This window comes from Heteronotia binoei, chromosome 2 (genome assembly GCF_032191835.1).
Source record: "Heteronotia binoei isolate CCM8104 ecotype False Entrance Well chromosome 2, APGP_CSIRO_Hbin_v1, whole genome shotgun sequence".
Lineage (NCBI taxonomy): Eukaryota > Metazoa > Chordata > Lepidosauria > Squamata > Gekkonidae > Heteronotia > Heteronotia binoei.
The window spans coordinates 34,281,019-34,294,465 of NC_083224.1; the positions used below are offsets into that span (position 1 = coordinate 34,281,019).

Consider the following 13,447-nt stretch of genomic DNA (forward strand, 5'->3'; position numbering starts at 1 on the left):
CTTCCTCACCGGTGGTGGTGGGGGTCAGAGAGAGCTTCCCAGGAGTGGTGGGGGGCATGATGACATCACACAGAAGTGACATCATCACACTGGAGATGTCACATGGCAATGAACTGGTATTTGGAGCAAAACACCACAGAGTTTGCCCAAAATACCAGAGCGTCACCGCATATGATAATGTTACTTCCAAATGACATCGTCACATCGGGAACATTGTGCCAGGTCATGGCTGAAGAAACAGCATTTCGGGAGCACTTTTGGCTACAGTGGGAGGGAAAAGGCAAGAAAGTCACTCTCCACAGGTGGAAATCTTTTTGGCCACAGAGAAGTTCCTGCGGATCCAAGAAGCTCTGGTCAAAAATGTGCGGGTCTAAAATAGCATGGATGCAGCTCGAAAGTCAAGCAAAAAATATACTATAGTAGCTAATGTAAAAAGTGGCTGATCATGTGAAAAGTAAGTAATTTGGGCTCCTCTTGAATCCCTGCTCAGTAGGCATGTTGGAGCAGCATGTGCTGTGTATGTGATTATATATTAAACAACTCCCAGTTTTTCTTTAAGTTATTCCTGCCACCTAACAGTCTCAAAACCACATGATTATTTTAGGAAACATAATCATAAGTTTTGAGTACAACACTGAAAACAACACTTCCTGGGCGTTTTCGCAATGACCTTACTCCGGAGCGACGTCCCTCTTCACCGTGCGGATTTTGCACTAATTGCTCCGCAGAACCCGGAAGAGCCGCAAAGTCCCGCGGCTTTTGTGTCGCAAATGTAAACTGGTTTTTTGGCAGTTTACATTTGCGACGCAAAAGCCGCGGGACTTTGCGGCTCTTCTGGGTTCTGCGGAGCAATTAGTGCGAAATCCGTGCAGACATTGCGCGGTGAAGAGGGACTTCGCTCCAGAGTAAGGTCAGTGTGAAAACGCCCCCTCTCTTTAGATTCTGAATTTTCTGTTCCCTGAACTTGCTGGACTATTTGTGTGTGTGCATGTATTGTGTACTGAGGTGGAGGCCTGTTGTTTTAGTACAAAAAGCTGATATGTCAAGCTCATGTATGGACTATGGGTGTTAGCTTGGGATGATTAATGGTATTTAACTTGGTTCTGATTCATACAAAAATTTGTCAATCTGTCTTCCACTCTGTGTTTTCAGTAAAAGAGGTCACCTATATTCTCAACTGTCTGCCTTTCTCTTCTGTAATTTCTCATTAATGCACAATCACAGGGGCATCCCTCTAGATTACACTGTTTAAATGTCTGCCTCGGATGAAATATGTGCTCAACATTCTGTGTTTGGAGCCCTGAGGGATTTTTTTCAAATTTAATTCTCAGCTGTGTGGTGGCCCATTTTGGATTGGGACTATGGGGAGAGGAGCTTAAACCTTGACCCTGGTGTTGTATCCCAATGTGGAATGGCCCTGGGGAGACACTGTTTTCCCAATTGTAAGACTACTCACGCTTCTCACAAGCTCAATTTAGACATAACATGAACTCTGGCTTGTGTTTTTTTTTACTTTGGTTAGTTTGTGAAGAAACAGGATCTGGTTTATAGCCAATCACTCAAATCCTGGTTTCCTTCAATAAATTACTGTTGCCTTTGCTCTGACCAAGCAGCTCTGCAACCAAGGATAAGGTTGCCAAGTTCCAAGTAGGATAGAGAATCCTGGAATTGCAAGTGGACTCCAGGTGGCAGTAGGGTTGTCAGGTCTGGGAAATATCTGGAGACTTTTTTTGGGGAGGGGGGGTACCCTGGAGAGGGCAGGGTTTGGGGGTGGACCAAGCTATAATGCCATACAACTGATCTCAGTTGTCTGGAGATCAATTATAATAGCAGCAGTTCTCTAGGTGCCACCTGGAGTTTTGAAACCCTAGGTAATGAAAATCAGTTCCCCTGGAGGAAATGGCTGCTTTGGAGATTCTACAGTGACATCATACCACCCCTCCTCAAGACCTGCCATCCCCAGGCTCTACCCCCCAAATCTGCAGGAATTTCCCAACCTATAGTTGATAATGTTATCCAGGAAATATGGAGGTGTCACTAGGGGCTGAGCTAGAATTAGCCCAGGATGTTCATGTCAGTTTGGTATAGTGGTTAAGTGGTTAAGTGCATGGACTCTTATTTGGGAGAACCAGGTTTGATTCCCCACTCCTCCACTTGCACCTGCTGGAATGGCCTTGGGTCAGCCATAGCTCTGGCAGAGGTTGTCCTTGAAAGGGCAGCTGCTGTGAGAGTCCTCTCAGCCCCACCTATCTCACAGGGTGTTTGTTGTGGGGGAGGAAGGTAAAGGAGATTGTGAGCCGCTCTGAGACTCTGTGGAGGGCGGAATATAAATCCAATGTCGTCAATGTCGATGTCTGTATGCCATGTGGAACCTCAGTTAACATTAACAATGGTTAATAACTGAACTTCCAGAGAGTTGTTTTAGATCAAGGTTTGACAATTGCTCACCAATTGCAGTTCACCTGGCAGTAGTCCATAGTCACATATTGTGCTCTCATTTGTGCCTTCGGCGATCCTCAGCAATTGGATTTTCCTGTGTAGATAAAAAAATGCAAACAGTTGGCATCGGGGTTTTTTTTTTTTTTTGTAAAACAATTTTTTATTATTCTGCAACATATTATAATAATATTCAACTGTTATTAAATGTTTAGTACCAATACATTGCATCACATTTTCCACCTCCCTCCCCCCCTTTTCGTGACCTCCACCAGTGCATTTTACTTAAAATACTAAAAAGAAATAAAAGGTAGTTTGACATTTTAAGAATCTTCATTAAAAGAAAGACCTTATAACTATAGTAAATTAAAAATAAGGAAAAGACTATTAACTATGATTATTATCCATCTTCGATATTATCTTTTAGTCCTCAGTCTTTTTCATAAAAATAAAATTGAAAAAATATAAATTCTCATAATCTCTCTTTAACTATAATCCTTATCAAGATAGGTTTAAAAAAAATAAGAAAGTTTGTAATCCCATAATCACATTTTTTAACTGTAGTCCATTTACGTTTCCTCTAGCATTTAACTATTGTCAAAAATCACTAAATGTCCTTTCACCTTCCATTGTATTTCAATGTACTTCTGAAATTTTCCCCACTCATTTTTAAACTTTTCTAAAACATATTCTTTTAAGATTCTTGTCAGTTTGTCAATTTCACTCCAATGCATAATTTTCATAATCCAGTCCCATTTTTCTGGTATTTTGTCCTGCTTCCACATCTGCGCATATAATATCCGTGCAGCTGAAAGCATGTACCAAAGCATTGTTCTGCCTTGTTTCGGAAAACTTTCCATTTGTAATCCCAACAAAAAGATTTCTGGTGCCTTCTTTATGTTATAACCCAAATCTTTGAAATCTCTTGCTGAATCATTTGCCAAAATTGTTTTCCAATTCACAAGTCCACCACATGTGGTAGAAAGATCCCTCATGTTTTTTACATTTCCAACATCTATCCGACACCTGATTATTCATTTTCGACAGTTTCTTATGTGTCATGTACCACCTGTAACGCATTTTAAAACAGTTTTCTTTAACATTATTACATGTCAATATCTTCATAGAGTTCTTCTATAAGTACTCCCATTGTTCCATCTGTATTTCTTTATTTATATTTATCGCCCATTTTATCATTTGAGACTTAACCACTTCGTTTTCTGTAGACCATTTCAATAATAGCTTATAAATTCTTGAAATCAATTTTTCATTATCGCCAAACAGCATTCTCTCCAGTTCTGTTTGATCTTGTCTTACTCCATCATTTCTAACTTCCTGTTCAAGCAAACTTTTAATTTGTTGCAATTGAAACCAATTATACTTATATTCCAATTCTTCCACCGATTTTAATTCCACCTTACCGTCGTGTATTTTTAACAATTGTTTATATGATAACCATTTCTCTTCATTAATATCTGAGTATAACTTTATTACTTCTGTTGGAACAATCCAAAGTGGTTTCCTCTCATCCCCGTATCTTTTGTATTTCAACCAGGTTTTTAACAGATTACTTCTTATGTAATGATGTAAGAAAAAGCCATCCATCTTGCTCTTCCCATAACACAGATATGCATGCCAACCAAAAACATTTCCACGGCCTTCTAATGTTAATAATTTTCTATTTAATAACGTTATCCATTCCTTAATCCACACCAAGCATACTGCATCATGGTATAATTTTAGATCCGGCACTTAGAAGCCTCCTCTCTCTTTTGCATCAGTTAAAATTTTCATTTTAATTCTTGGTTTCTTGCCAGCCCATATAAATTCTGAAAGTTTCCTTTGCCACTTATTAAACTGTTTGTCATCCTTCACTATTGGAATTGTTTGAAACAAGAACATAATTCTTGGTAACACATTCATTTTAATTGCAGAAATTCTGTCCAGTATAGACAAGTTCAGCTTATTCTATTTTAATAAATCTCCATCAATTTTCCACCAGGGCTTCTCATAATTGTTTTTATATAAGTCAATGTTTTTTGTTGTTATTTCTACACCTAAATACTTTACTTTAGAAGTCACTTCGCATTCTGTTAAGCTTTGTAATTTTTCCTATTCTTTGACATGTTTTTACACATTTTTTTAACTTTTCTTTATTTATATAGAAACCTGCCAACTCACCATATTCTTTTATCTTACGAAGAAGCAATGGTGTAACTTGGGTTGGGTTTTCATTTTTAAACATTACATCATCAGCAACCGCTCTGTATTTATAGGAAAAACCTTTCCATTTCAGTCCCTCAGATAGAGGGATCAAACAGTTGGCATCTTGTCAGATCTTGGAAGCTAAGCAGGGTCAGCCTTGGCTAGTATTTGGATGAGAGACCCCAAGGAACGCCAGGGTTGTGACTTAGAGGCAGGCAATGGCAAACCACCCCCAAGTGTCTCTTACCTTGAAAACCCTGAGAGGTTGTCATAAGTCAACTGTGACTTCATGGCAATAAGAAAAATAGCACAATGATTGTACAATAGCCAACAATGTGTGGATGTAGAATTTGTTAAATTAACACAGGATTTCACGTGACATCAGAAATGGGCCACTCTTGATTCCGTTGTTTGATGATAAGTGCCTGGTATATACTTAATAATATCAATACAATGTTTAAAAGTTAAAAAAAGAGAAAAGAAATGGGCCACTTTTCAGTTATGTGCCATTTAAGAGGATATTTCTTCCGCATATTGATTCATTATGTTTTATGGCTATGCAGTCCCCAGACATTCATGGCAATAGCTTGCAGGGGGTTGAGATCAATTTGCAGTGAATGTGCCAAACAGCTTTCAGGCTTGTCCATAGATCACCCTAGGCTAGGCGTGCCAGTTTCCCATATGTGGTCGCTTCGGCAGCACATATACTAAAATTGAGAAGGTTAGCATGCCCCCTGCACAAGAATAACAATCAAACTGAATGTTTGTGGTGATTCCCATAACAAGACTGTCAGTTCTTTGGAGTCTGGTTTTGCCCCATTCCAAAAGTGATAATAGCTATTAAGATTGTAGGCTCTTTGGAGTCCAGTTTGGTCCCACTTCAAAACGATAGCAAGCAGGCTTACAGCTCCTGAACCTTTCTGAGAGTTCCTCCTCCTCCTTCTGAGAATTCCGCCTCCTTGTCCATTGAATAGTATGTGCAGCTGCATAACAATCCCTGGATGAGCTCCATTACCTATTTTTCTACAAAATGACTTCTGATAGCAAGTAGCAAACAGGACTAAGTATTTTGGATTCAACCTATTTATCCTTGGACCTGAGGAAGATTTGAAACAATGTATTCGATAGACCTATCATAGTCCATACTTTGTATTTGTATATTTGTAAACAATTACTGGCTATTACTGATTTGTCTTTTCTTGTGCCTGGAGCAATGTATTTTTGATTTGTAGTTTCCCACTGCAGGCAAGAGTTCTCATTAATAAGTATTCCATTTTATCTATCCTGAATCTGTTTTCCGACATCTGCTTCTTTAACTGGAGATACCAAGGATTGAACCTGGGACCTTCTGCATGCAACATAGCTAGGTTTGCCAACACCAACTTGGGAAATATCTGGAGATTTGGTGGAGGTGGGGCCTGAGGAGGGAGGGACTTCAATAGGGTATAATGCCAGAGTCCACCTTCCAAAGCAGCCATTTTCTCCAGATGAACTGATCTCTGTCACTTGGAGATTAGTTGTAATCCCGGGAGATCTCCAACCACCACCTGGAGGTTTTCCATGCCTAAATGTTGCAGCTCCCCTGCTGCACATGCAATACCTGCTACTTCCTGGCTGTCTCAGCACGTTGACTGATGTTGTGTATTCAATGGCATATTTAGTAAGTGGGTGTAGTAAGTGTGTCAGTCTACAAAAATAACAAAATCAGCCCAGTTAGTCAACCTAGTCAAATGATTCCTCTATTTCTTCTTGACGTGGATGTATCAGTGGCTGCGTGCAAACATTACTTTCCCTAATTCTGCAGCCAAGAGCTCAAGCCTGCTGTAATGAAGTGAACTCATTTCAATGTCTTTTGCTTTTCTTCAGTCATTGCCAGTGACTTAATTTAAAAAAGGTAAAAGTAGTCCCCTGTGCAAGCACCAGTCATTTCCAACTCTGAGGTGATGTAGCATCATGTTTTCATGGCAGACTTTTTACGGGATGGTTTGCCATTGCCTTCCCCAGTCATCTACACTTCCCCCTCAGGAAGCTGGGTACTCACTTTACCTCAGAAGGATCGAAAGCTGAGTCAACCTTGAGCCAGCTACCTGAACTCAGCTTCCACCGGGATCGGTCATGAGCAGAGAGCTCGGACTGCAGTACTGCAGCTTTACCACTCTGCACCATGGAACTCTTTATCTTTACACATAATACAGTACACAGATTGTATCCAGAGTTCCCACCAAAGTTGCTAGCCTCGAGGTGCTGCCTGGATATCTCCTGGTATTGCAACTAATCCCCAAATGACAAAGTTCGGTTCCCCTGGATAAAATGGCCACACGCAGGGCTTTTTTGTAGCAGGAACTTCTTTGCATATTGGGCCATGCCCCCCTGATGTAGCCAAGCTTCCAAGAGCTTACAGCAGGCCCTGTACTAAGATCCCTGTAAGCTCCTGGAGGATTGGCTACATCAGAGGGGTGTGGTCTAATATGCAAAGGAGTTCCTGCTACAAAAAAAAGCCCTGGGCTACAGAATTATATACCAATGAGATCCTTTGTCTCCCCAAACTCTACCTCTCCCAGGCTTCAGCCCAGAATCTCCGGGTATTTTCCAACCTGGAGCTGGCAGCCCTGGTTCCCACCCTGTGTTCTGTGGCATGGCCCTATATGAGCTGGGGGTGGCTCTTCTCAATTCCCATGTGAGTCTTCTCTTCAGTGTCATTTTCCTGACCTGAAGATCCTGGGGAGGGTGTTCTAAGGCCCACTGAGGAAACCCATGAGTGTACACATGTGTTTGGTATAGTTTGTACCCAAGCTGTATGTCCACAGAACATCCAGGTGTTGCAGTGACCTTTCATAGCTTTATGGTTACAGTGTGTTCCCACTGGTGAGCTCCCAATATGTGTAGTTGTAATGACTGAAAGGGGCTACAGTGAATGCAATATAAGAACAGTTCAGTGCACACAGAAAAAAAAGTTACAGTGGACACACGTACATATTTTCTTCTTTTCCTGATGCCTTCGACTTTTCCTAGCATTATTGCCTTTTTCTGATGAGTCTTGTCTTCTCAGACATTCAAATACATATGTGTTAATTGTAACATAAGAATTACTCAATGCACATACGAAGAAAAATCAAGTGTACACTGTACAAACAAGTCGCATTCACAAGTCATGTACAGTCCATGTACAGTGTACACTTGATTTTTCTTTATATAGGTATTGAGACATTCTCATATTACATTCAATGCATGCACAGTTTAATGTGTGATTGAAAGCATACATTTTCCCAGGTACTAGTCCCTGATTTCATTTGTAAAGTGAATACAAGTCAGCTCTTTCTTACAACCAGATTGTCCATGCATACATGCATGGTGTCTGTGCATTCTCTATAACTTGGGGAAAGGGCCAGATCGTACATGTGTTCATTGTAATGTGGACAGAGCTACTGCTTTGTTGTTTTCGTCAGTCTTAATTAAAGGCGTTGCAATGATTTTGGATTTTAATTTGGACTACGGAGTTCAGACTATTTGCAGCCGTTGTCATTTTGCCGGTAATCATGGAGGACGTGCACAAGTGTGTTTCATGGATTTTGTGTTATTGCCAAGCCCACAGCTCTCCCTGTGTAAAGTCATTGCTCTCAGATCTTTCCCTTTTCTTGTTTTTACCCTTCAGTGAGTCCCTTGGCTCACATCTTCTTACAGCTGTTTTAAGAAATACCCTTAGAAATCCTTTTCTTGCTCTTGCTTCAGTTGCTTCTTTGGAAATCAAAGGCACGTCAATCTACCATAACCTGCTTTTATCTCTGGGTTTGGCTTTGCTTAAATAAGTGACAGGGTTTCATTTTGAAGCCCCAACCTGCCATGGTCTGCATCTTGACTAATGAGTCAATGGGCAAATCTTTTGAACCATTGTTGTAGGACTCAAAACAGTAACGGTGTTCTTTTATCTTACAAGGCATCAGGGGTGGAATTCTAGCAGGAGCTCCTTTGCATATTAGGCTACACACCCCTGATGTAGCCAATCCTCCAAGAGCTTACAAAAAAGAGCCTTGTAAACTCTTGGAGGATTGGCTACATCAGGGCTGTGTGGCCTAATATGCAAAGGAGCTCTTGCTAGAATTCCACCCTTGCAAGGTATGCACACTAAAGATGCACACAAGATGTTACAAGTTAAATAGTGCTCTAGGCAGTTATTAGCAGCGTCTTCTTCTTTTTGTCCTGTAAAACTATGATTTGAGGTGGTTATCCCTGTGGGGCACAAGAAGGAAGCCCATGATCATGTGGAAGATCTTGATCACTTAGATCCGCATGCAAACTGCTAAGCCAAAGCTCATAGTTTATAAAGAGGATGATACATTCATTAGCCCTTTCCATGTTATGATTGTGCATACTGGGGTTGCTAACCTCCAGGTGGTGGCTGGAGATCTGCTGCTCTTACAACTGATCTCCAGGCGACATATATCAGTTCACCTGAAGAAAATGGCTGCTTTGGAAGGTGGGCTCTGTGGCACTGTATGCCACTGGTGTCCCTTCACTCTCCAAACCCCACCTTCCTCGGGGTCTGCCCACAACGTCTCCAGGTATTTCCCAACCAGGAGCTGGCAACCCATACTGGGAGCCTGTGAACCACGTGCCTCAGGATGCACACTATCTGCAGTCCTTTAGATATGCATTGTGGTCATGTTTTTGAAAGATTTAGCATGCACATAGAGCCTCTGTAGAAAACCTGATTTTTTTTTTCAGAGTTCTGGTTTATATTGAAGCTGAAGACCCGCATGTTGTCCCTTTCAGGCAGCACAATGACAGCATGTTATAGGGAAGATCTGTTTATGGTTGCTGACCTCCAGGTACACATGGACTGTAGCATCTGAAAAGGCTACAGTGCACATTCAGGCCATGCAGTTGACAGTCCATTGAAAGATCCAAGCAGATAAGATTAATGGTGCTTCTTTCCTGTCGGGAGGGATAATGGCTGTTTTCTTGTTTGCACTTGTAGTGGATGCGAGAATGAACGGCAGCGTCCAGGATAATGTGGCTGTTTCTTCCCTGAAGACAATGGAGATAAGCTCCATCTCTGAGGCCCCTGGAAATAATCTCGGGAAGGAAGCCAAGGTGGCCCCGCCAGCTGCCAAATCTCGTTTTGCCTTTTCGTTTTCACGGCCTGTACCAGGACGTACCGAAGAGCTGGCGACAAACGCATCAGTCGCATCAGCTCCACTGGATGTCAGTTCAGAAGCAGCCCCAGTGAACAAAGCAACAAGTGAGACTGTGGATCTCCCCGCTGCAGCTGTGCCAGAGGAAGCTTCAGATAAAACCCTAAGCGAAGCGTCTCTCACTGAAATTGAACTCTCTGAACCAGTTCCATCCGCAGCGGAGGATGCGGCTTCATCCAAGCCCAAAGAATTAACCTTTTTTGACAGACTCTTCAAATTGGAAAAGGGGAAAGACAAGACCCAGACGCAAGCCCAGAGCCAAGGACAGGTGAAGGCAGAAAATCCTGTTGAGTCCATCGCAGTAGAAGAAACTTCAGGATTACAAAGTGCACCAGAGAATGCCCTGCCAGGAAAGGCAAGTATTTAAACAAAAATACCCGGTTTCTTTCTTTATTAAACCTTTAAAAATAATTCACAGGGCAAGATAGCACTGTATTATACTGGTAAGCATGATGGAGAGATTAAGGCTGCAGCTGAAACGTTAATGGTGTTCAGCATACAATGCCAATTTGAGGCCTGCAAGTCAAATACAGCACGCAAAGCAATATTACCTGCCCTATAGTATTTTTTTATTTAGTGGGTCTTTCAAATCTGACTCTTCCTCCAAGGAGCTGAGGGCAGTGCACAGTGATCTCCTGTCCTCCATTTTATCCTCACAACAACCCTGTGATGTTGGTAAGATGGAAAGAGAAAGACCGGCTCAAGTCTCTTAGCTAAACTTGGGTCTCCCACGTCCTGATTATATACACTGTAACCACTACCCACCACTACCTTACCAAACTTTAACCTATGTGTTTAAAAAGTGTTGTTCACAGGGCTTTTTTGTAGCAGGAACTCCTTTGCATATTAGGCCACACACCCCTGATGTAGCCAATCCTCCTGGAGTTCACAGGGCTCTTCTTACAGGGCCTGCTGTAAACTCTTGGAGGATTGGATACATCAGGGGTGTGTGGTCTAACATGCAATGGAGTTCCTGCCACAAAAAAAGCCCTGGTTGTTCACAATTTGCCATAAGGAAGAACGAATTATTTTCAAAAGTCGCAAGTGAAGGGGATGTTCCATTAATGCGATGTGGGATAGGTCACGGAAAGAATTCTGCCCCATTACCTCGCTCTGCAGAACAGAAGAAGTTCTAATACTTGGCTGTAATGTATATGCCACTCTTTTGTCGAAGGAGGAGGTCTACCTAGCCCAAAAGAAAAAAGTTTCCAGAACCGTGCCTCCTTCTTCGCTTGGACTCTTAATCCTAGTTCCTGCCACAGTAATTTAGAGGGGGCCATCTTCTTCTGTCTCAGAAGCTTTTTATAGGCTGACCTTAATGAAATAAGATGGTTTAGAGGTGTTCCTATCTTATAGAGCCGGAAGATCTGTTGGGTGTAACATACATTACTAACTCTTTCCTTTGCTAAATTATTCACCCATCTAAATTCAACAGGTGTCTTACCTTCAGGGTGGAAACTATTATAGTTCCAGTGCTCAAAAAAAAGGAGTAAAGCAGACCCTAAGCTTTCTTGACATAACTGCCAAAGTGTACAATAAACTATCTACTACTACATTAATGTGATGTTGAGCTTTAAATTTGGTATGCAAGGTTCATTTCAGGTGCTCCAAAACCACAGAACAGTTTCTGCTAGCTGTCGCTATCTTTATTATATAGAGCAGGGGTGGCCAAACTGAGGCTTGGAAGCCACATGTGGCTCTTTCACACGTATTGTGTGGCTCTTGAAGCCCCCACCATGCCGTCAGCTGACCTGGAAAAGGCATGTTTCTCTTTAAATCACTTCTTCAAGCCAAGCCAGCTGACTTGCTAAAGTTGCTTTCTTTCTACCTCCACCTCCCTCCCTCATCTATTTGCCTTCCTTCCTACCTGCCTGCCTTCCTTCCTTCCTGTGTTGCAGTTCTCAAACATCTGACATTCATGTCCTGTGGCTCTCAAACATCTGACATTTATTCTATTTGGCTCCTATGTTAAGCAAGTTTGGCCATCCCTGGTCTAAAGGGTGCAACCGTAATTCTCAGTCCAGTGTCTTTGAGTTGCTAATTAGTACTTGACTGGTTCAACCAGTAAAACTGGCAGCTACTGGCAGGTAACCAATATTGTGGTGTAAAAAAACCAATCAACTCAACAATTCTGTCTGGCTTTCTCTTGTCTGACTTCACCAACATGACCCAACAGATTCCACCCATAACCTGTCTATTAGGTCTGGTAATGACTTTGCCTCGGCCAACACTATTCTTTAGCTCCTTCTCCAAACCAGTATTTTCAGATTAAAATGTAGCAACCCTATCTATGCCTCATTGTTAGAAGGTTCAAGGACTAACCTCACAGACCAGTTGTCTGAGTCAGTCTAGCACACAGTGATACCTTCCTTGGCTTTCTGCTTCTAATGTGCTAGGTGCTATTAACAAAGCTATTGCTTGATTAAAGAAATGTTAACCACTTCATTGGATAAGATGGAACTGTATAAATCTGTGCCAGTTTGCCTTATGTGAACAAAGCTCTAGTACTCAGGGGAAGAAGGAGGCATCCTTTATTTCAGATGTGGTACGCTGGTCATATAAGGTTGCCAGCCTCCAGCTACAATTAACCTCCAGACTACAGTGAGCAGTTCCTCTGGAGAAAATGGCTGCTTTGGACACTGTTGAGCTCCCTCCTTTCCCCAAACCCTGTCCTTCCCAGGCTCCACTCCAAAAATGTCCAACCTGAAGCTGGCAACCGTATGGGCATGACAGGTTTTTCCTCAGAAGAGGCATTCCCTCCTGTCTGCAGGAATGCCTCTTCTGACTGAGAAGATGCTTGGAGTAGTAAGCATTTAAAATGCTTTTTTAAAAGGTCTGCTGAAAATGTGACTGAGAACTGCTTTCCAATCAAAAGATTTCAAATTGAACAATCTGATTATTAGCCTAATTGTAGTAGCCCCTAAAATGTAAGTGCTGTTTATCTCAGCTACAGCTCTTCCTCTTTTTCATGGCTCTAAGAAAAGGTCCTTCCAAGTCCTCTGGTTATCAGAAACCTGTATGAGTTCCATTTCCCAAAAACCACAGCTCCATGCCACCTTGGGGTCCCCCTGTGGATGCATTTTTAAGGATCAAATAACTTATCTGGAATTCCAATCAAGGCACTCCAATGTCACAAGGTAGTTTGATTCTGAATCGTGCCTTGTCTGTTTTTTTTTAACTTGTCATAATTCCTTACCCAGTGAGGTTGTTTTTATTCTGAAAAATAAATGTGCTGATTTAGATTAAATGACGCAAGGGTAAGGCAGTTAGTTTCCTATAAAACTGGTTTCTTTCCCTGACCAATGGCAGACAGCCTAATTTCTGATTATATGGGTGATATCTTTAGACTGGGAGGCTAAATATTTGATATAATCATAATTCTCCAGATCTTGACTCCAGGCATTTTTAGAAAGCTGTGACAGATAGCTTCTGTGGGAGCTGAATCACATCAAAGCTTCCCCCCCGCCCCTCACCATGTCACAATTCCAACAAACAACAAGTAATGCTGAGAGAGAGAAAGAGAGACGCCTCCATTTTCAGTTTTGGTCCAGAAACAACACAGGCAATTCTGTGTTTGATGAACCACGGCCTTATTTTCAAGTCCCACAAAACTA

The 13,447-nt window shown here is 41.8% G+C and overlaps 1 protein-coding gene across 1 annotated transcript in view; it reads left to right on the forward strand.

Moving 5' to 3' along the window:
• The window catches only part of BCAS1 (brain enriched myelin associated protein 1), an 87,995-nt gene that overhangs the window by 24,462 nt on the left and 50,086 nt on the right, over positions 1–13,447 (forward strand). The window contains exon 4 of the mRNA XM_060230774.1: positions 9,617–10,188. Coding sequence (XP_060086757.1) covers positions 9,617–10,188 — 572 coding nt within the window. The remainder of the gene's footprint in view (positions 1–9,616; positions 10,189–13,447) is intronic.